Here is a 23,355-nt window from a genome sequence, read left to right as displayed (position 1 = left end):
TATAAGTCACATCATAATATTGCCGTCCGTATAAGTCACATCATAATATTGCCGTCCTGTATGACTCACATCATAATATTGCCGTCCGTATGACTCACATCCTAACATTGCCGTCCGTATGACTCACATCCTAACATTGCCGTCCGTATGAGTCACATCCTAACATTGCCGTCCGTATGATTCACATCCTAACATTGCCGTCCGTATGACTCACATCCTAAAATTGCCGTCCGTATGATTCACATCCTAACATTGCCGTCCGTAGGACTCACATCCTAACATTGCCGTCCGTATAAGTCACATCGTAACATTGCCGGCATTGTTGTAGTGAGTGAGTGAGTGAGTATGGTTTTACGCCCTAGTTAGCAATATTCCGGCAATATCAAGGCGGGGGACACCAGAAATGGGCTTCACACATTGTACCCATGTCGGGAATCGAACCCGGGTCTTCGGCGTGACGAGCGAATGCTTTAACCACTAGGCTACCCGACCGCCCCCCGGCATTGCTGTAACAAGAGAAGCATACAATGGAACTTACTTCATAAGCACTGGTAACCTTAAGGTTGTAGAATATCGGAATGAAGATGTGAGCAGCTCCGGCAACGACGAAGAAGTACGAGAGACCGATCCAGAAGTACATCGTCGTGAAGTTGTACATCTCCGCCGGCGCCCCAAGCAACGTGATCGCCGACATGAAGCTCGCCAACAACGATAACGCCACGGGAATTGGGTTCATATCCTTCCCTGCCATCAGAAACTGGCGGATATTATTCTTTTTTCTGTCGCGGATGGCGTAGAAGATACCGATGGAGGCGGATATGGCAAGGATGCCGCCGAAGATGACATAGTCGACAACGTGGAAAGTGTTCCGCTTTCCAGTTTGGTAACTGTAGCCTTCCGCCATGATGAAGAACGGAAAACAAGGTACGGGGAGATGTTTCCGTCTCTACTGCCACACAAGAACACGCATGGACTAAACAAGTATGAATTTGTCCAACCTAGAACCCGTTTTTTACTTTCCAGACAGTTGCAAAACACGCCACAGCAAACTACTGTTGTCGTGAAACCGATCCTTCTGAATTTGATGCTGATTTATTTCAGAGATTTTGTTTCGTCACGCTCTGCTTCGTGTTGTGCATAGCGCTTACCCCATACGCTGATTCCTCCCTGCCCCCGATTTCACGTTCGCCCCTCCCCTCTCAATATACCTGTCACTTTACCTGCCACTTCACATTTAGCGTTGTCTGCGCACCTTAAGAGGTTTGATTGACGTGTGCCCCGAAGGCCTCCTCGTACATCACGTGACACACCTGTGTCAGATGTGCATGTAATTGTACTCTTAACGTGTCAATATATTTCTCAGTGTTCCTTGTGTAATGGCTTACGATTTATTTATTTCTAGTTCACGTCTAAGCGTGTTAACAAGTATGGTTGTGAATGTTGACTGTGAACGTGGTCCTTTCGAATGCCCATTGACCTTGGCCCGAGAGTAATTCAACTCTCACCTGAACATGATGGTATTCAAGATCGAATGGCTAGCAGCTCGGACCGAGTACGGCCTTGGTCTAGTTCTCCTCGGCAAACAAGAGTACGAGAGGACAGTCTTTAGAGAGACCCCCATTGCCACGTCCCTGCTCGGCCCCCTCGTACAGCCAGACTCACTTGGACTGAAATACCACCACATGACATTCGACTTCACCAGGCCATTGCCCAGAGCCGAATATAGAACCAACTACCTTACCCCACACTGATCAAACGGTCTAATCTGTCTAAAGACAGAAGCATTTGTCCGTCTCTCTACATAACCAACTGCCTTACCCGACAAAGAGCCGGCTGCCTGACCCTATACCTAACCAACCGCCTGACGCCATACATAACCAACCGTCTTACATTGTACATAACCAACTGCCTTACCCCACACAGAACTGGTTGCCGGACCCTATACCTAATCAACCGCCTGACGCCATACATAACCAACCGTCTTACGTTGCACATAACCAACTGCCTTACCCCACACAGAACTGGTTGCCGGACCCTATACCTAACCAACCGCCTGACGCCATACAACTGCCAATGGTGGCCGAGAGGGGACATCGCTTTCTCGTGGTAAAACAATATCGCCCCTTGACCACTATAGGGGTCGCATGTGTTATCTGTTTCAATTGGGAGGGAGTGTCGATATTTGTATTTTACAAACGTAGGTGATTTAAAACAATTCACGGATTTAGGCGTAAAATGTAATTGATTTAGGAGTTTTATGTGACCACCACATGGCGGGTCATGACACTATGCTCTAGATAAATCAGGTTAAATTCTGAATATATACTTTTCAAAAGACGTTAAAGAACACCCGATTCTTTTATATGACTATGGTTAATCAGTCATGGCTTATTGTATTGCAAAACACAATGTCATAATTGTGGGTGTTCTTTAACTTGTTTTCAGACGGGATTCAACCCCAAAAAGTACGAGAATCAGTACTTTACCCAAAAAGTGTTATCCCAAATATAACATTGGTTACATTTGACCACTTCATAATTGGAATTGTTGGTTCATAGCTTTCAGCCATGGGAGCCGTGCCAATTTACATTTGTCAGAGGGGTACACAAAGTACCTGATCTAGACTATCAGTTGTTGGACTCATGTTGTGGAAGGCTCGGTGGCTGGCGATTAGGTGCCTCACTTTGGCGCTGTGGGTTCGAATCCTAGTACGAGAATCTGTACTTAACCAAAAAGGTGTTATCCCAAATATAACATTTTTTTACGTTTGACTACTTTCTAAATGGCTTTGTGTGTTCATCCTTTATAAGGGGCAATTAAGTTTCGCAAATAATCCGTGGAATTTCTTGTGGAGTTTTTGCGAAATAAAGTAAATGTAAAAGACTTTCTGTTGTAGTATGTGTAAATCTTGCTAATTTACTACACCGAAAACTATGCGAGATAGCATTCTGTATCTATATCTAACGTATTTATCCACTACAAAGTGTTGAAATATTCTAGGTTTAAGAGGCATAATAGCGGTGAGAATTGTAGAAATGGATCGCTTGAACACTTTTTAATGTTCGGCATTATGGGAGATATCGCTTTCTCGCTTTCTCGCTTTCTCGCTCTATCGTTTTCTAGTCATATGAAAGAATCGGATGTTCTCAGACTTCTTTTGAATAGTATATACTGTAAATCTTGAAATTAGCGCGTCAAATGCGAAAAAGGCGAGTGGACATAATATTTTAAACTTTGCATTTATATGTCAGAAATGACTGTTGATAAGATGGCATCACTGCACACTTTGAATAGCTGAAATGCCAACTTGAATATAAAAAACAAACAACTATCTAATTCCACATCAAGGTTTATGTCATTCAAACACTAGAACTTACATAATGGACGTCCGGTGTGTTATCATTGCTCGGGTGAGGACAACTCACTCGTGTCAAACTAGTTATCAGTGAATACTCCACCAAGTGCAGATAGACGCCACCCTCGCAACACCCCCTCCCCCCTTTCTCCCAAAAGGAAGAAAACAACAGCATGCAAACCACCCAACCTACCCTACACCAACCTACCCTACACCAACCCTCCCTACACCAACCCTCCCTACACCACCCCACCCTACACCACCCCACCCTACACCACCCCACCCTACACCACCCCACCCTACACCACCCCACCCTACACCACCCCACCCTACACCACCCCACCCTACACCACCCCACCCTACACCGACCCACCCTACACCACCCCACCCTACACCACCCCACCCTACACCGACCCACCCTACACCACCCCACCCTACACCGACCCACCCTACACCACCCCACCCTACACCACCCCACCCTACACCACCCCACCCTACACCACCCCACCCTACACCACCCCACCCTACACCGACCCACCCTACACCACCCCACCCTACACCACCCCACCCTACACCGACCCACCCTACACCACCCCACCCTACACCACCCCACCCTACACCACCCCACCCTACACCACCCCACCCTACACCACCCCACCCAATACAAAACCAACTGTCTTACGCCATACCTCACCAACCGTCTTACCCCATACAAAACCGGCTTCCTGACTATATACATAACTAACTGTCTGCTGACCTTAACAGAATCAAAAGTCTGACCCTGTACATCTCCAACTGTCTTGCCATATACACAACTAACCATCTGACCCTATACACAACCAACCATCTGACCCTATACTCAACCAACCATCTGACCCTATACACAACCAACCATCTGACCCTATACACAGCCAACCATCTGACCCTATACACAACCAACCATCTGACCCTGTACACAACCAACCACCTGACCTTATACACAACCAACCATCTGACCCTATACACAACCAACCACCTGACCGTGTACACAACCAACTATATGACCCTATACACAACCAACTATGACCCTATGCATTACTAACCATCTGACCCTTTACACAACCAACCATCTGACCCTGTACACAACTACCACCTGACCCTATACACTACCAACTTTATGACCCTATACACAGCCAGCCACCTGACCCTAAACACAACCAACTATCCAACACAATACAAAACTAAGAACAGGATGTCGCAATCATCGCTCAGTAGAAGGTGGCAATCATCTATCATTTGTCAGTAGAAGGTGGCAATCATCTGTCAGTAGAAGGTGGCAATCATCTGTAAGTAGAAGGTGGCATTCATCTGTAAGTAGAAGGTGGCTATCATCTGTCAGTAGAAGGTGGCAATTATCTGTCAGTAGAAGGTGGCAATCATCTGTCAGTAGAAGGTGGCAATCATCTGTAAGTAGAAGGTGGCAATCATCTGTCAGTAGAAGGTGGCAATCATCTGTAAGTAGAAGGTGGCAATCATCTGTCTGTAGAAGGTGGCAATCATCTGTCTGTAGAAGGTGGCAATCATCTGTCTGTAGAAGGTGGCAATCATCTGTCAGTAGAAGGTGGTATCATCTGTCAGTAGAAGGTGGCATCATCTGTCAGTAGAAGGTGGCAATCATCTGTAAGTAGAAGGTGGCAATCATCTGTCAGTAGAAGGTGGTATCATCTGTCAGTAGAAGGTGGCAATTATCTGTCAGTAGAAGGTGGCAATCATCTGTCAGTAGAAGGTGGCAATCATCTGTAAGTAGAAGGTGGCAATCATCTGTCAGTAGAAGGTGGCAATCATCTGTAAGTAGAAGGTGGCAATCATCTGTCTGTAGAAGGTGGCAATCATCTGTCAGTAGAAGGTGGCAATCATCTGTCTGTAGAAGGTGGCAATCATCTGTCAGTAGAAGGTGGCAATCATCTGTAAGTAGAAGGTCGCAATCATCTGTCAGTAGAAGGTGGTATCATCTGTCAGTAGAAGGTGGCAATCATCTGTCAGTAGAAGGTGGCAATCATCTGTAAGTAGAAGGTGGCAATCATCTGTCAGTAGAAGGTGGTATCATCTGTCAGTAGAAGGTGGCAATTATCTGTCAGTAGAAGGTGGCAATCATCTGTAAGTAGAAGGTGGCAATCATATGTCAGTAGAAGGTGGCAATCATCTGTCAGTAGAAGGTGGCAATCATCTGTAAGTAGAAGGTGGCAATCATCTGTCAGTAGAAGGTGGTATCATCTGTCAGTAGAAGGTGGTATCATCTGTCAGTAGAAGGTGGCAATCATCTGTCAGTAGAAGGTGGCAATCATCTTTAAGTAGAAGGTGGCAATCATCTGTCAGTAGAAGGTGGCAATCATCAGTCAGTAGAAGGTGGCAATCATCTGTCAGTAGAAGGTGGCAATCATCAGTCAATAGAAGGTGGCAATCATCTGTAAGTAAAAGGTGGCAATCATCGCTCAGTAGAAGGTGGGAATCATCTGTCAGTAGAAGGTGGCAATCATCAGTCAGTAGAAGGTAGCAATCATCTGTAAGTAAAAGGTGGCAATCATCGCTCAGTAGAAGGTGGGAATCATCTGTCAGTAGAAGGTGGCAATCATCAGTCAGTAGAAGGTAGCAATCATCTGTAAGTAGAAGGTGGCCATCATCTGTCTGTAGAAGGTGGCAATCATCTGTAAGTAGAAGGTGGCAATCATCTGTCTGTAGAAGGTGGCAATCATCTGTAAGTAGAAGGTGGCATCATCTGTCAGTAGAAGGTGGCAATCATCTGTCAGTAGAAAGTGGCAATCATCTGTCAGTAGAAGGTGGCAATCATCTGTCAGTAGAAGGTGGCAATCATCTGTCAGTAGAAGGTGGCAATCATCTGTCAGTAGAAGTTGGTATCATCTGTCAGTAGAAGGTGGTATCATCTGTAAGTAGAAGATGGCAACCATATGTCAGTCGAAGATGGCAACCATGTGTCAGTCGAAGGTGGCAATCATCAGTCACAATGTCGCTGTTCAAATGTACTCTAGCGATAATAATTGGACCTGTTATTACATATATTATGGAAAGTAATAAATATGACTCTACATCCTCTTTATTATTTAAACTGTTAAGCTGAAAGTGGGGTTTGTTGGTGTTTTTTATCAAGGAAATTTCAATTCCCTTCCTGCTTTACCATGTTGTTGTACACGAATTGTGAGTACAGTTCTGGATATTATCATTTCATTATAGCAATGCTCGGGGGCTGCGACGGTAGATCACAGGTTAAAGCTCTGATGCAGTCTAACTTGGGTGAGGTTCTGATACTGAAATCCAACCTATAAACGGCTGCATGTACCTTGAGGTCGACATGAACCCGAACTGCATGTACTGTGAGGTCAACATGAACCCGAGCTGCATGTACCTCGGGGTCGACATGAACCCGAGCTGCATGTACCTCGGGGTCGACATGTACCCGAGCTGCATGTACTGTGAGGTTGACATGTACCCGAGCTGTATGTACCTCGGGGTCGACATGTACCCGAATTGCATGTACCGTGAGGTCGACATGTACCTGAGGTGTATGTACCGTGAGGTTGATACGTAGCAGAACTGCATGTACCGTGAGGTTGGCTATTAGCCGAGCTGCATGTACCACGAGGTCGACATGTACCCGAGCTGCATGTACCGCGTGGTCGACAAGGACTTGAGCTGCATGTACCGCGAGGTCGACAAATACCTGGGTTACATGTAACGGGTGGTCGTCATGTACTCGACCTACATGTACCGCGGGGTCGACAATTACCCAAGATTCATGTACCACAAGGTCGACATGTACCCGAGCTGCATGTACCACGAGGTCGACATGTACCCGAGCTGCATGTACCACGAGGTCGACATGTACCCGAGCTGCATGTACCGCAAGGTCGACATGTACCCGAGCTGCATGTACCACGAGGTCGACATGTACCCGAGCTGCATGTACCGCGAGGTCGACATGTACCCGAGCTGCATGTACCGCGAGGTCGACATGTACCCGAGCTGCATGTACCGTGAGGTCGACAAGTACCCGAGCTGCATGTACCGTGAGGTCGACATGTACCCGAGCTGCATGTACCGTGAGGTCGACATGTACCCGAGCTGCATGTACCGTGAGGTCGACATGTACCCGAGCTGCATGTACCGTGAGGTCGACATGTACCCGAGCTGCATGTAACTTGAGGTCGACATGTACCCGAGCTGCATGTACCGTGGGGTCGACATGTAACCGAGCTGCATGTACCTCGGGGTCGACATGTACCCGAACTGCATGTACCGTGAGGTCGACATGTACCCGAGCTGCATGTACCGCGAGGTCGACATGTACCCGAGCTGCATGTACCGTGAGGTCGACATGTACCCGAGCTGCATGTACCACGAGGTCGACATGTACCCGAGCTGCATGTACCGTGAGGTCGACATGTACCCGAGCTGCATGTACCGTGAGGTCGACAAGTACCCGAGCTGCATGTACCGTGAGGTCGACAAGTACCCGAGCTGCATGTACCGTGAGGTCGACATGTACCCGAGCTGCATGTACCGTGGGGTCGACATGTCCCCGAGCTGCATGTACCGCGAGGTCGACATGTACCCGAGCTGCATGTACCGCGAGGTCGACATGTACCCGAGCTGCATGTACCACGAGGTTGACAAATATCCAGCTGTGGGTGTGAATCGAGTGTGACGTTTGTGTTCAGATCCATGTGTGCACTCCTTAATCCACGAATATGTAGACACGGATAAAGGTGACAACATTTAAACGGGATAATGGACACAGTTGCGACGGCAATGTGGCTCGGCTTTCCGAAAGAGTATTTTCACTCAACCTCTAACACTCCAAGGATGACAGAGCCCGTGTCCTTGCCTCCAACAACCACATTCAGCAAGAGGAGGCCATCTTGATACGTCGTTTATCTGGCCAAAAAGACGGAACACAGAATAATAGTTAAATAATCCATATATATATATATATCACATTTTTCGATAACATATTCTAGTTTTACCTACGTGTTTTCACAGGACTAAAGGTTGTAGCCCTAAAATTACCACAAACTATTCACACCTCAACACATGTATCCCAGGCAGGTGTTCGGATTCTGATCCATCGTCTAGAATGGATTTTAAGCAACTGTCAGTGTTGATCCATCTTGTTGGGAGTAAACTTTATTGTAACAACCCTTCAACTAAAGCCTGACAATTTAAAGTGACGTGACATTTGTTGGATTCGCAATGCAGGTGTATGAGCGAGAATAGCTGTGTTAAAGTATGTCACGCGATATGGATCTGTACTGTGGATCCTGGGTAGAAAGCTGCGGTGGTCGCCATGGCCACAATCAACTCTTTCATTCAGCGTGTAGGATTCACACGCCCGGGAAATCATTAGGGACTTAAACACCTCCATATGAGGAACACAACATCGTTAGCATGCATTCTTCACCTCGATGGGACAGATTGCTACAGACGTGTATGTAAAAGAATGAGAACTTCACGTGTGAATGCATGTAAGATATGCGGACGTCTATAAGGCCAGCTTTGTTATCGGTACATGTATGCCATTAGCAAGTGAGTATGTACTTCTTACATGCTTATCATAATGAAAAGACGGCATAAAGAAATATATGGGACTGACATTGGTGGAATGAGAAATGAAAACTTAGACAGTGAGACATTGTGTTATGCAGCTGACCAGTGTTGTGAGAATGTAAAAGTCATGGGATACTGTGATTTATCATCCCAAACTGGCTCCCACAGGAGATATCGCTTGGGTGAGATCTCCATTGTAGATATCGTGAAATTGCATCACAATGATTTGCATACCATTGTGACGTCGTTGGTTACCATGACGTCACAATCAAATGACATCACTAATGACTCTACTACTTAAGCTGTTAGCAGAACTTTTTATACATAAGACACTGCTTATTACTGTCTACAAATTGGAAAAGCTGGAAGAATAAGTTTGGATGATATAGAGAATTTCACCCGAGTGATATCAAATATATCAACATGAGTTTATAAAAGTGGAAAGTTTTCCACTTTTATCAACGAGTGTTGATATATTTCATATCAAAAGAGACGAGGATGAGATTTTATTTATTTTACTAAGAAACATTTGCTACATGTATCTTATAATAATCTAGAAACTGTAAAAACACATCAGTCAATAATCATTGTCATGGTGGTCAGCTTGACGTCATGGGGTCATCCTCGATTGTCCAGGGCATTATATATCAATTCTTTATGACAATAACCCTGGACACATTCGCCACCGTAGAGGTCTCGCCTCGATATCTCTAATGTCCAGTTTCCCACATGATATCTCTCGCTCTGTGAAATGTCTTTTTCATCCTCGTGTCATTCGAATCGGACTCCATAGAAATAATTGTTGCTAATAGGTCTAGGGTATATGTAATAAAAGACGCTGGATATTCAGGGATAGACACTCTTACATCACCATGTCCGTAGATACTTAGTCGATATAAACATCTATTCTGTAGACACCAAGTCGATATAAGCACCTAATCAGAGGACACCTACTCGATATAAGCACCAAATCAGTAGACACCAAGTCGATATAAGCATCTATTCTGTAGACACCTAGTCGATATAAGCACCTAATCAGAAGACACCTACTCGATATAAGCACCAAATCAGTAGACACCAAGTCGATATAAGCATCTATTCTGAAGACACCTAGTCGATATAAGCACCTATTCAGTAGACACCTTGTCGATATAAGCATCTATTTTCTAGACACCTTGTCGATATAAGCATATATTCTGTATACACCTAGTCGATATTAGCACCGTGTTTGTACACAGTCGATACAAGCACCTAGTCTGTAGACACCTTGTCGATATAAACACAATGTCTGTAAACACCTAGTCGATATAAGCACCATGTCTGTAGACACTTAGTCGATATAAACATTTAGTCTGTAGACATCTTGTCGATATAAGCACCATGTCTGTAGACACCCAGTCGATATAAGCACCATGTCTGTTGACACTGAGTCGATATAAGCATTTATTCTGTAGATACCTAGTCGATATAAGCACCTAATCAGTTGACACCTTGTTGATATAAGCATCTATACTGTAGAAACCTAGTCGATATAAGTACTATGTCTGTAGACACCTTGTCGATATTAGCACCATTGCTATAGACACCTAATCGATATAAGCATCTATTCTGAAGACGTCTAGTCGATATAAACACCTAGTCTGCAGACATCTTGCCGATATTAGCACCATGTCTGTAGACACTTAGTCGATATAAGCATCTATTCTGTAGACACCTAGTCGATATAAGAACCTAATCAGTAGACACCTTATCGGTATAAGCACCTAATCAGTAGACACCATGTCGATATAAGCACCATGTCTATAGACACCTAGTCGATATAAGCATCTATTCTTTAGACACCAAGTCGATATAAACACCCAGTCTGTAGACACCTTGTCGATATCAGCACCAAGTCTGTAGACACCTTGTCGATATTAGCACCTTGTCTGTAGACACCTTTTCGATATAAGCATCTATTCTGTAGACACCTAGTCGATATAAACACCTAGTCTGTAGACACCTAGTCGATAAAAGCATCTATTCTGAAGACACCTAGTCGATATAAGCACCTAATCAGTAGACACCTAGTCGATATTAACACCTAGACTGTAGACATCTTGCCGATATTAGCACCATGTCTGAAGACACCTAGTCGATATAAGCACCAAATCCGTAGACACCTAGTAGATATAAGCACCTAATCAGTAGACACCTTGTCGATATAAGCATCTATTCTGTAGACACCTTGTCGATATAAGCACCTAATCAGTAGACACCTAGTCGATATTAACACCTAGACTGTAGACATCTTGCCGATATTAGCACCATGTCTGAAGACACCTAGTCGATATAAGCACCAAATCCGTAGACACCTAGTAGATATAAGCACCTAATCAGTAGACACCTTGTCGATATAAGCATCTATTCTGTAGACACCTTGTCGATATAAGCACCTTATCAGTAGACACCTAGTCGATATAAGCATCTATTCTGTAGCGACTAGTCAATATATACACCTTGTCTGTTGACACCATGTCGATATAAGCACCATGACTGTGGACAATTAGTCGATATAAGCATATATTCTAAAGACACCTAGTCGATATAAACACCTAGTCTGTAGACATCTTACCGATATAAGCATCTATTCTGTAGACACCTAGTCGATACAAACACCTAATCAGTAGACACTTAGTTGATATAAACACCTAGTCTGTAGACATCTTGCCGATATTAGCACCATGTCTGTAGACACTTAATCGATATAAGCATATATTCTGTAGACACCTAGTTGATATAAGCACCTAATCAGTAGACACCTAGTCGATATAAGCATCTATTCTAAAGACACCTAGTCGATATAAACACCTAGTCTGTAGACACTTAATCAATATAGGCACCTATTCTTTAGACACCTAGTAAAAGCATCTATTCTGTAGACACCTTGTCGATATAAGCACCTAATCATTTGACACCTTGTCGATATAAGCACCATGTCTGTAGACACCAAGTCGATATAAGCATCTATTCTGTAGACACCAAGTCGACATAAACACCTAGTCTGTAGACACCTAGTCGATATAAGCACCATGTCTGTAGACACCTAGTCGATATAAACACCATGTCTGTAGACACCTAGGCGATATAAGCATCTATTCTGTAGACACCTAGTCGATGTTAGCACCTAATCAGTAGACACCTAGTCGATGTAGACACATGATCTCTGAAGACACCCGCCCCTACTGTGGAGACAATATAAGACGTTTTTAGCCTAGTATTTGCAATTGTAATAAATTCGAATATAAAATAATCTTAAAAGTCACATTCCGATACAAACTGGGTTTTATCTTCAACTGCTTGACACAGACAGTGCGTAGCAGATCGGAGACTTTGGGGCAGGCTTGGAATATCTTCCATGATCTATGCTAATTGGTAATCTACCGCATCTTAGACTGAGCATCTTTTGTGCAAAACATTCTCAGTCAAGTGCGTTGTCCACTGCAGGTTGACGAGGCGTTACAGTTGCCCAACCTGCCGCCACCCACAGGTTTGATTTCAACCATTCCGGCATGTGTACGCCCCCAGACCGTCTCTGGTCGTCTTTATGCCACGTTGAAGCACATATCATAGGAAACATGCACAGTCACTTTTGAAATGTCTCTTGTGCGTGAAATCCCGTGTCAAGGGTTCACCGTTACGGACTCGGACAACCAGAGACAGTTTAACAAATAACCTTTCACAGCTCATAGAGGGCTTGTGGGCTTAACAACGGATTTGTTTCTTAAACGCCATCATTGTCACATCTCCAATCTGAGGTAATACGTGCATATACTGCTGAAGGGATGGTCGTGGGGCTGGCTAATGCACCAACCTGCTCTGGTGCTCTGTAAACTTAACCCACTTGTCTGGTGAACGTGACGATGAAGGCCGACTCCTGCTAGGGGCATAAGCTGCATACGTCATCAGTAACGGCGTAAATAAGGAGGACATCGAGTTTACTCCCCCTTTTCCCTCTCAAATAGAGCATCGTACTTATGTTGAATTATGCGGAAAATATCTGAAATCTAGTTATGCAAAGAGAGTACAGGTGTAAATCCTTCAGGTACACGATCCCCATGTCCCCTGCATTAGTTTGCGCCGCTTAACGTGGCCATCGGTGATTACGACGTGACATGAATGACTGTAGGATTTAACTGTGAATGAACTGCCGTATATGTTTCCGAAATTCAAAAGACTTGACAATCTGTTAAAAACTGTCCGAGAGTACACACCAATTTTATCGTTCAGATATTTATATATATATGTATCATTAGTGTAATCAATTATGCTGAGTCACGTTGTCCAATGGTGTGGACATTGCTGATCAGTGTCCTCTGTTTACAAGGTACATGGAGGGACATTACACAACAATGTGCAGGGTTCTCACCCGAGTATCTACATGCATAAGTAGAGCAGGCGGAGGTAGATTGACCTAGATACTCCTTAGAGCGTGCAGTGGCCAGAGCTTCTCTCGGAGGGCGGGAAGTCGGGGATCTGATCCTCGTCATACCAAAAGACGTGGAAATTTGTAATCCTGCCTGGCGCTCGGCATTAAGGGGCTAAAACAAAGACTCGGCTCGGAGTCAGTGTACTGTGTCTGAGTGGGTATTCTGCCATTCATAACAGGGCAAAGAACGCCCATGTTTACACGGCACTACCCACATATTGGAGCACGTACATTCAGTCTACACCCCATGTCAAATGCTTTAATCTACAAATAGCGCAACGCACTTCCCATCTTCTCCTAAAGTCACGTTCCACAACTTATCTATTGGGTCACGTACTTCTCATCTTCATTCAAAGTACCGGTAAGGTGCCTCGAGTCTCCGCATAGGACCGTCCATATATGAAGCAGACTTGGAGAAAGCCACGAACACGGGTATGACAGACCAAGACATCCCGATCATCGAATCCTTGTATGAGTAAGGGACGAAACTCCGAATTCCGGCACCGATGTTTATCCGCTGATGTGTCTGAAAGGGAAGTGAAGCATACGATTTTGACTGTTTTGAAGGACTGTTGGATAGCCAAGTGGTTGACGGTCGTCACGCCGACATTCAGCGTTTGATTCCTACCATGAGAACACTGTGTCAAACCCATTCTTGATGGCCCCATCTGTGATTCAGTGTTGAGGGATAGACCCGTTCCAACTCACTCACTCACCAGTTGTCGCGCGTGTTTGTATTCACGAGACAAGTACATTAATTACTCAAGGCTGAGGGCAACCCGACTCTTTCATATTTCTTTTGTTAACCTGCAATGTCGTGACAGATTAATTACAATGATATGACAAAAACTGGCGGTCGTTAACTTCTTTTGAGCAGTATGTATCTACATGAACTGTATGCTTCACGATTCTGATATCGCCGATGACAATGTCACGTCGTCATGGTCGACTTGTCATGTTTTATAAGTTGAACTCATGTAGGACCCCTCTCAGTGCGCTTTCAGAACAGACCAAAGCATCTCATCCAGCTTGGTGTCAGTTTATAGTACACGTCACTTGCCTGGGGTAAACAATTTGCAACCAGACAATACAACATCCTGTACATCCTGCTAAACAAGAAATGAGTTTGCATAATAGCGTAGTCATAGTCTGCACGCATTCTGCTTCTACTTCTGTGTCAGACTCTCTCTGAGACTGTGTCGATAGATACACTTGACCTGCACTGTGCATGATGTTTGACAGCCTCATCAACTATAGTCTGGAAGTTAATTTAAGGTACCGACGTTTACTACAATATCTGAAAAACTATTGGACCTACTCCAGTCATAGTTGGTATGAGATTATTAAACAGTCATACATAACTGGATATTACATATAAAGACAATCGGTGCATGAATAAAAAACCTGTCTATTTAGCTATCACTAAATTTCATCAACAACCAGACCTGTTCGTCACGGTTGGAACGAGCATTCATTGTAACAGCCATCTTCATAATGCTACCCCTGAGTGACAGGGCCATATGACACAGTTGAACCAATCACCTCAACTCGAAAGGTTGAACGGGAATCACACACGCACGAATACGGTGTTAGCATTAGATTTCATGATGTCTCAGCGCAAGCATCTTTCCGCTGATGCAAAAGGTTTTGTTGTTAAAATATTTGAATACTTTAAGGCTGAAAGTGAAAGACGTTCGCCCTTCTTTGACATTTCAAAGTACATGAAAAGAACAATTCATGCGTTACAGCTTCCAAAACAATCGATAGTAAAGATTTTGAACTCTCATAAAAACACATGCTCCCCTGCACATCCCTTAGAGGCATCTCAAAACAGGATAGGAAATTAAAGTGAGATTCCTTTGATAAGAAAGTTCGGCGGTTAACACGAGAAAATGAATTTATTTCAACACGAAAACTAATACAAGTTCTCCTTACAGAGCATGACTTAGATATTTCCAAATGGACCATTTGTAAACTCCTTTCCAAATTTGGATATCAGTACAAAAAGACGAAATGGTCGAAACTACCAATGTGTGAACGACCAGATATCATTCGTTTGCGTATCAATTATTTGCACACTATCAAAAAGAAACGAGATGAAGGCTATGAGCCTGTCTATTTGGACGAAACCTGGGTTAACGCCTGCCACACAGTGGCTTACCAATGGTCTCACCCAGATACCAGAGAGCCACAGCGCAAGATCCCCCCTGGTAAAGGGGAGCGCCTGATTGTCCTCCATGCAGGCTCCCACAGAGGTTTCCTCCCTGGGTGTGATCTAGTGTTCAGATCCAGATCTACAGATGGCAGAGACTACCATACCGAGATGAATAGTCAGGTTTTCACTGCGTATGTTGAGGAGCAGCTCCTCTTAGCACTGCCTGATAAATCCTTGGTAGTTATGGACAATGCTCCCTATCACAGTTGTCGAGATCCCATTAACCGTTGTCCAACCTCAAATTCCACCAAAGGTGAGATATGTCAGTGGTTGGACAACAACCGCATTGCTCGGCCCACCAAAGCCAAAAAACTGACTACTACCAACTGGTTCTTCAGAACAAACCCCCGCCCTCTTATTTGATTGACAACATGTTGAGAGAACACGGTCACGAAGTGCTTAGACTTCCTCCTTACCATTGTGACTTGAATCCCATCGAACTAATCTGGGGTGATTTGAAATATATGGTCGCACAGCAAAATAAAACCTTCAAGCTTGTCGACGTCAAGCAGATTGTCTTGAAAGGGATGGGAGAAATTACAGATGCACGTTGGGCAAACTGTGTCCAACATGGAAGTGTATTGGAAACAAGACTGTATCCGACCAGATACTGTCAAGCCTGTTGTTGTTCACTTAGGTGGCAGCACAGACTCCGAATCTGACGACGAGGGCATTTCGTCGGACCAAGAATAGTGCAATACTTGTACCCCTGTTTCACTACGACATGTAATAGCCCGAATTACCACGGATATGAATTCTTACATATTCGTATATTCGTACACATTCTTAATCATTTCTTAAGAATCTTAAATATATCTTATTTGATTCCTAAACATTCTTGTTGTTCGTAGGATTCGTGAGAAAAAAATTGTTTATCAAAGAATTTCGAGAAATCGACTACGAATTTCAGGTTCGTGGGTTGCAGTACAAGTCGTAATTAGATCTTGTCCACTTTGTGCAACTCTTAACAGAGAATTAGATTCTCTTCTACCCGAAACAGCCCCGAAAGTCTCGAATCATCTACGAAAATATTAAAATATTTTTTTCGAAACCATTAAGCAATGATTTGTCTGAATGAATAATTACGTATGATATATTACACCTAATAACATGATGCATGAAATATAATAATGTGGCAAGGAATGATACATTCAAGTCAATAACACTGACCTGAAAAAGAATGCAAAAATAATAAGATAAATATTATTAAATAACTGCTTGAGACGCCCAACGCTAACACCGTATTCGTGCGTGCGTGATTCCCGTGGACCTTTCGAGTTGAGTTGATTGGTTCAACGGTGTCATATGGCCCGGTGACGCAGGGGTAGCATTACGAAGATGGCTGTTACAATGAATGCTCGTTCCACCCGTGACGAACAGGTCTGGTTGTTGATGAAATATAGTGATAGCTAAATAGACAGATTTTTTATTCATGCACCGATTGTCTTAAAATGTAATATCCAGTTATGTATGACTGTTTAATAATCTCATACCAACTATGACAGGAGTAGGTCCAATAGTTTTTCAGATATTGTAGTAAACGTCGGTACCTTAAATTAACTTCCAGACTTTGCTGGTGCAATACATGACGTCCCACTTCACTGCCGCCCTCGCCGTACCGTTCATGGCAGATTCAAAGTGACAGAAGCTCCAATAAAATCCCTCCTGGGAGTGATATGAAATGTGCGTCCACGTCATTGGGGAAAAGTTGTTTCTGAAGTTGACATCTGTTTTGGGCTGACGTGTGTGGAGGTGCTGGGGAGACGTTCCAGCCGATACCGGACGAGTGAGGACATTATATTATGCCATTGAAAGTTGTTTTTATCCTTTTCCCAGTGTATTGATGTTATTTTTACATTGAACCATTTTGAAATTTCGTTAATTATACGGTCTCTCTATGTCCATATAAACTGAACCAAATTAAAAACTTCACAGTCCTAAAATTTTAACATTTTGACCAGTTATCATTGTGGGCCCTTATTGTGTATTTAAACAGTAATGGCCACGTAATGTCTTCAGATAACACCCGTTTTTGTGCAGGTGAATCGATCAAAATCATGTGCACAGCACTATAGTGGCAAAAGTGTTTTTTCACGTGCAACTGGTCACGTGCCCAAAATACCGCACGTGTTTTCAGCCATACTTCAGAAAAACACAAGAAAACAAAAGTCTTTACGGCCATTTGTCATGCCACGCCTTTCAAATGTGCAACTTGCCATCGGCATGTTGCAGACGGGAACGTCCGTAGCTGAAGTCGAAATGACGATGGGTTGTAGTCGACTGACTGTTTATGATTTACAGACGCGTCTACAGCAAACGGGTACCAGCGCTGATCGCCCTCGGCCAGGTCGACCACGTGTGACGTCACATGCAGAGGATCGTCAGATTGTCTTCCGTCACCTCCGTAACCGATTTTTGACGGCTACATCAACCAGAAATGAATTGTTTAGGGGTAGACAGAGTGCGCAAACTGTTCGAAACCGTCTGATAAACTTGTCACCTTCAAGCACGACGGCCATACTGCGGGCCGATTCTGACTCAATTACACAGACGTGAACGTCAATTGTGGGCACAGCGACACTTACGATGGACTCAGAGGAATTGGAATCAAGTCGTCTTCAGTGATGAATCCCGATTTAATCTTCGATTTGCTGATGGTAGGGCGAGGGTGTGGAGGCGCCGTCATAAACGTTACGCCCAGTGTTGTGTACAGGAAGTTGACAGATTTCGAGGCTGAAGTGTCATGGTGTGGGTCTCTTTCTGTGGCAATGCACGTTCCAGGCTTCTTGTCATCCGTGGCAACCTCAACGCTGCTGCTTACCGCGACCAGTTACTGGCACCAGAACTTCTGCCTTTTTTGGCAGCACATGGACCCGGTGTGATCTTCAAACACGACAATGCCAGACCCCACACAGCAATTTTGACAAGGAATTTCCTTCAGAATGCGGGAGTCAACGTCATGAACTGGCCGTCAAGGTCTCCCAACCTCAATCCCATCGAACACGTCTGGGATGCTCTTGGCACTCTCCAGAACCAACCACAGAATTTGCAAGATCTTGGCACCATTTTGCAGCAACAATGGCGTCGTCTTCCCAATCATGAGTTCACAAGCATCAGATTCTCGTGCTTGGGACTTATGATTTAAACTGTTGATGTTATTACCGAATACCGTAGGTACTTGGAAGAAATTATGGTTACCACCGTTAATTAAAATCCTTCTTTGAACATTAAAGATTAAAAATTACCTTCTCTTATACATTTTTCCGTTGTATATCATATATGGGATTACTTTTAAAAATGTGTTTTAATTTGACTCAGTATATTTTCCATGGCTGTGTAGCCTGTCGAAGCCGCCAACTCCAGGTGCACAAATTATCGAAATGTTCAGGAATTATGTGATAGACTTGGGTTCAGGGACGTCGCGTTATCGCCTTTAGTTACGGCCGCGAGAAAGCGAGAAAGCGATTACACGAGACGAGAAAGCAATATTGTGCTATCGCTTTCTCATCTTGTTCTGTCGCTTTCTCATCTTGTTCTATCACTTTCTCATCTTGTAAAATCGCTTTCGCCTCTTGTGATATCGCTTTCTCGTCTTGTACTATCGCTTTCTCGTCTTGTGCTATCGCTTTCTCTTCTTGTGCTATCGCTTTCGCATCTTCTACTACTGCTTTCTTGTCTTGCACTATCGATTTCCCGTCTTGTTCTATCGCTTTCTCATCTTGTTCTATCACTTTCTCATCTTGTAAAATCGCTTTCTCCACTTGTGATATCGCTTTCTCGTCTTGTACTATCGCTTTCTCGTCTTGTGCTATCGCTTTCTCTTCTTGTGCTATCACTTTCTCATCTTGTACTATCGCTTTCTTGTTTTGTACTATCAATTTCTCATATTGAACTTTCGCTTTCTCGTCTTGTGCTATTGCTTTCTCCTCTTGTTTTATCACTTTTTCGTCTTGTACTATCGCTTTCTCGTCTTGTGCTATCGCTTTCTTGTCCTGTGCTATCGCTTTCTCATCTTGTACTATCGCTTTCTCGTCTTGTACTATCGCTTTTTCGTCTTGTGCTATCGATTTCCCGTCTTGTTCTATCGCTTTCTCGTCATTTGCTATCGCTTTCTCTTCTTGTGCTATCACTTTCTCATCTTGTACTATCGCTTTCTCATCTTGTACTATCACTTTCTCGTCTTGTGCTATCACTTTCTTGTCTTGTGCTCTCGCTTTCACGTCTTGTACTATCACTTTCTCGTCTCGTGTTATTGCTTTCTCGTCTTGTGCTATCGCTTTCTCATCTTATGATATCGCTTTCTCATCTTGTGATATCGCTTTCACATCTTGTACTATTGCTTTCTCATCTTGTGCTATCGCTTTCTCTTCTTGTGCTATCGCTTTCTCGTCTCGTGTTATTGCTTTGTCACTTTCTCGCGGACACCATATTAGACAGCAGGCATCCATTACTGCTCCAACCGCAAGACTCATATATAGGACAATGCGAGATCAGTAAAATCTAGTTCTGTTGTAAAGCGGAAAGTTTTAAGACTGGACATTGTCATTGTAATTTAACACGCTGATAACAGACCAACTGACATCAGTATATGTCTTTATCTAGATGTTTAACTGCATTGCATACTTTAAGTGTTTAGTTATGTTTTTATCGCGATAGTGCGCATGACAACACTGTTTGTTGTTTGGTACAATGTTAGGTATACGTTACACACTTGGCCTTAGTAGCTGTCACAGCACACGCTCTGAAGTAAAACTTAGACCTGTAGGAATAGAGATAAGTTATTTGTTTACATGGAGACAGGAACGCCATTGTTTGGCGAGAGAATGTTAGGGAGGACCAACCATTATGATATTCTGGAATGGGTGGGGTGGTGGATCGTCTGGGATTTTGTAACAAGATCAGATGTTTGTTAGCTACAGCTCCAAAACCAGATGCAGTTTTATTCAAAACTATGATCCCGAACGTTCAGAGCATGGGAACCCCATTGTTAAGCGGGAGAACTGCACAGAACAAGATGATACAGACAGTCGACCCTGACACAATAAACGCAGCGTCTTCTGATCAGTCTTGCGACAAGTACACTGCCTGGCAAAAGAAAGTATCCACCATGTTTGATGGAGGCATAAAAGTGAAATGGTTATTCCACGGTGATGTATTTGATACGGGTATCATAGGCGATATTCCATGCATCATGTCAATGAAAAACAGGTCAGCCGAGTCACTTACTAGCGTTACAAACGTGTGAAATCGTTTTGTCAAATCCAATTGTCAATTGTATGCTTCTTTTACCCGGCGGTATATATACTCACACGCAAAAGAAACGCAAGTGGTTTTAAGCAAATAGGTAACAAACACGGAACCACAAATTGATACGAGTTTTAGCATGTAGTGAAGCCTGATGGTGTTATCAATATTTTTGGTTGCATTTTGGAAGCCCCGAGTAAAAACGCAACATAAAAAACGAATCGCCAAAACGCACCATTTCAATGAATACGTGGATATCATGCACCCATTTCTCGCGAAATCGAAAATGCACGAACTGTCACGAACTGTAGTGGGTATAAAACTGTGGCCGATTCTTCGACCTATCACTCCTTGGTCAACTATGCCACGCCTAACTCAAATTCAGAGAAACCAGGTTATCCGACGTTTGGAAGCTGGAGAGTCTGTCCAAGATGTTGCCCGTCATTTTAACGTTAACATAACCACAATTTACCGTCTCCTGCATCAATACAATGCTACACAGACCACAGATGACCTTCCTCGGAGCGGTCGTCCTTTTGGATCGGCAGATTACCCGTCAACACCAGCGACATCTGTTCCTAACTGCAAGTGAAAGTGCTCGACAGACCATAGGAACACATAATCGACACATTAACCGGGACATTGTGATCACTGTCTCCGTTTCAACAACCTCAGATGTCGCCGACCAGCACGTCGTCCTGTTCTCCAACCACGGCATCGACAAGCACGACTTCAGTAGGCACAGGATCATCGCAATTGACGTCATCGTGAGTGGAGGCGTGTCATCTTCTCTGATGAAAGTCGCTTTTGTGTCTCCCATGCAGACGGAAGAGCCAGAATTTGGCGGCGTCCAAGGTGATCGTTTTGCTGACAGAAACGTTGTGGAAAGGGATCCATTGGGTGGACCTAGCGTCATGATATGGGCAGGGATTGGACTTAATGCGAGACTTTGACCCATGTGTTTTCTGAATGTTGGTCAAGGTCGGGGACACGGCGTCACTGCTCAGCGGTATATCGACCAAGTGATCAGACCCCACGTTGTTCCATTTTTTGCACAACATTAACAACACATTTTCCAGCAGGACAACGCTCGTCCCCATGTTGCCAGAGCTACCATGGCCTTTCTGCAACAATACGGCATCCGTGTTCTACCGTGGCAAGCCCTCAGCCCTGATCTGAACCCCATCGAACACTTGTGGGGCGAGGATCAAAGGCGTCTGCACAATGTGCGCCCAGTCCCTACAACTGCCGATGGCCTACGCACAGCTGCTCTGGATGTGTGCAGGAGGATCCCTAGTGCCTTCACAAATCGTCTGTACAGGAGATGTGTGGCAGTGATCAATGCTAATGGTGGTCACACCAGGTATTGACTGACATTTAAGGTATTGACCCGAAACTGTGTAAGCCCTTAACATTTGGAAAAAAACAATTATGTCATCTGCCTTTTAATCCATTAAACTGTCTTCAGTCAATTTCTTGTCAATCTTGCCCTATTAGTATTTCTTGTCTTTATTGTTGAAAATAAATAACATGTATACTGCATACTCGACTTGCGTTTCTTTTGCATGTGAGTATATGAAAGGTTGACTGAGTGTATTCAACCACAGCAATATTGGAGGCGGGTCTTCTACCACGGCAATATGGGAGGCCGGTCTTCTACAACGGCAAGATGGGAGGCCGGTCTTCTACCACGGCAATATGGGAGGGGGGTCTTCTACAACGGCAATATGGGAAGTGGGACTTCGACCACAGCAAAATGGGAGGCGGGTCTTCTACCACGGCAAGATGGGAGGCGGGTCTTCTACAACGACAATATGGAAAAGTGGGTCTTCGACCACAGAAAGATGGGAGGCGGGTCTTCTACCACAGCAATATGGGAAGTGGGTCTTCTACCACAGCATTATGGGAAGTGGGTCTTCTACCACAGCAATATGGGACTTGGGTTTTCTACCACAGCAATATGGGGTGCGGGTCTTCTACCACAGTATTATGGGAGGCTGGTCTTCTCCACAGCATTATGGGAGGCGGGTCTTCTACCACAGCAATATGGGAAGTGGGTCTTCTACCACAGCAGGATGGGAAGTGGGTCTTCGACCACAGCAAGATGAGAGGCGGGTCTTCTACCACAGCAATATGGGAAGTGGGTCTTCTACCACAGCATTATGGGAGGCTGGTCTTCTACCACGGCAAGATGGGAAGTGGGTCTACTACAACAGCAGGTTGGTAGGCGGGTCTAATACCACAGCAATGTGAGGGGCGGGTCTTCTACCACAGCAATGTGGGAGGCTGGTCTTCTACCACAGCAGGATGAGAGGCGGGTCTTTTACCCAGCAATATGGGAGGGGGGTCTTATACCACAGCAAAATGGGATGCGAGTCTTCTCCAACAGCAGGGTGGGAGGCGGGTCTTCTACAACAGAAAGGTATAAGGCGTGTTTATGTGAGGTTATATAATCTCAGACCATGAAAGTATGTT

General features: G+C 44.3%; 3 protein-coding genes across 3 annotated transcripts in view; 1 reads left to right on the top strand and 2 right to left on the bottom strand.

The window, feature by feature from the left end:
* LOC139469446 (sodium-coupled monocarboxylate transporter 1-like) overlaps positions 1-1,154 on the bottom strand; it is a 29,396-nt gene extending 28,242 nt beyond the window's left edge. Inside the window, exon 1 of the mRNA XM_071251614.1 lies at positions 539-1,154. Coding sequence (XP_071107715.1) covers positions 539-904 — 366 coding nt within the window. The 5' untranslated portion in view covers positions 905-1,154. The remainder of the gene's footprint in view (positions 1-538) is intronic.
* Positions 1,155-1,514: 360 nt separating this feature from the next.
* On the top strand, positions 1,515-4,084 carry LOC139469232 (uncharacterized). The gene is made up of 2 exons (XM_071251371.1): positions 1,515-1,646; positions 3,440-4,084. Exons 1-2 carry the CDS (start codon positions 1,515-1,517, stop codon positions 4,082-4,084), a joined length of 777 nt encoding a protein of 258 aa, XP_071107472.1.
* A 14,989-nt stretch (positions 4,085-19,073) lies between these two features.
* Positions 19,074-20,445, bottom strand: LOC139469217 (golgin subfamily A member 6-like protein 22). The gene is made up of 2 exons (XM_071251355.1): positions 20,427-20,445; positions 19,074-19,921 (listed from the first exon to the last, which is right to left on the bottom strand). The coding sequence occupies exons 1-2, from the start codon at positions 20,443-20,445 to the stop codon at positions 19,074-19,076; spliced, it is 867 nt and encodes a 288-aa protein (XP_071107456.1).
* Between the last annotated feature and the right edge of the window lie 2,910 nt (positions 20,446-23,355).

The sequence above is a fragment of the Haliotis cracherodii genome, unplaced genomic scaffold (assembly GCF_022045235.1).
Source record: "Haliotis cracherodii isolate W230 unplaced genomic scaffold, xgHalCrac1.p SCAF_2, whole genome shotgun sequence".
In the NCBI taxonomy this organism is placed as follows: Eukaryota; Metazoa; Mollusca; class Gastropoda; order Lepetellida; family Haliotidae; genus Haliotis; species Haliotis cracherodii.
Note: the sequence above shows the minus strand (reverse complement) of the source record. Positions and strands in the feature narration are given on the sequence as shown.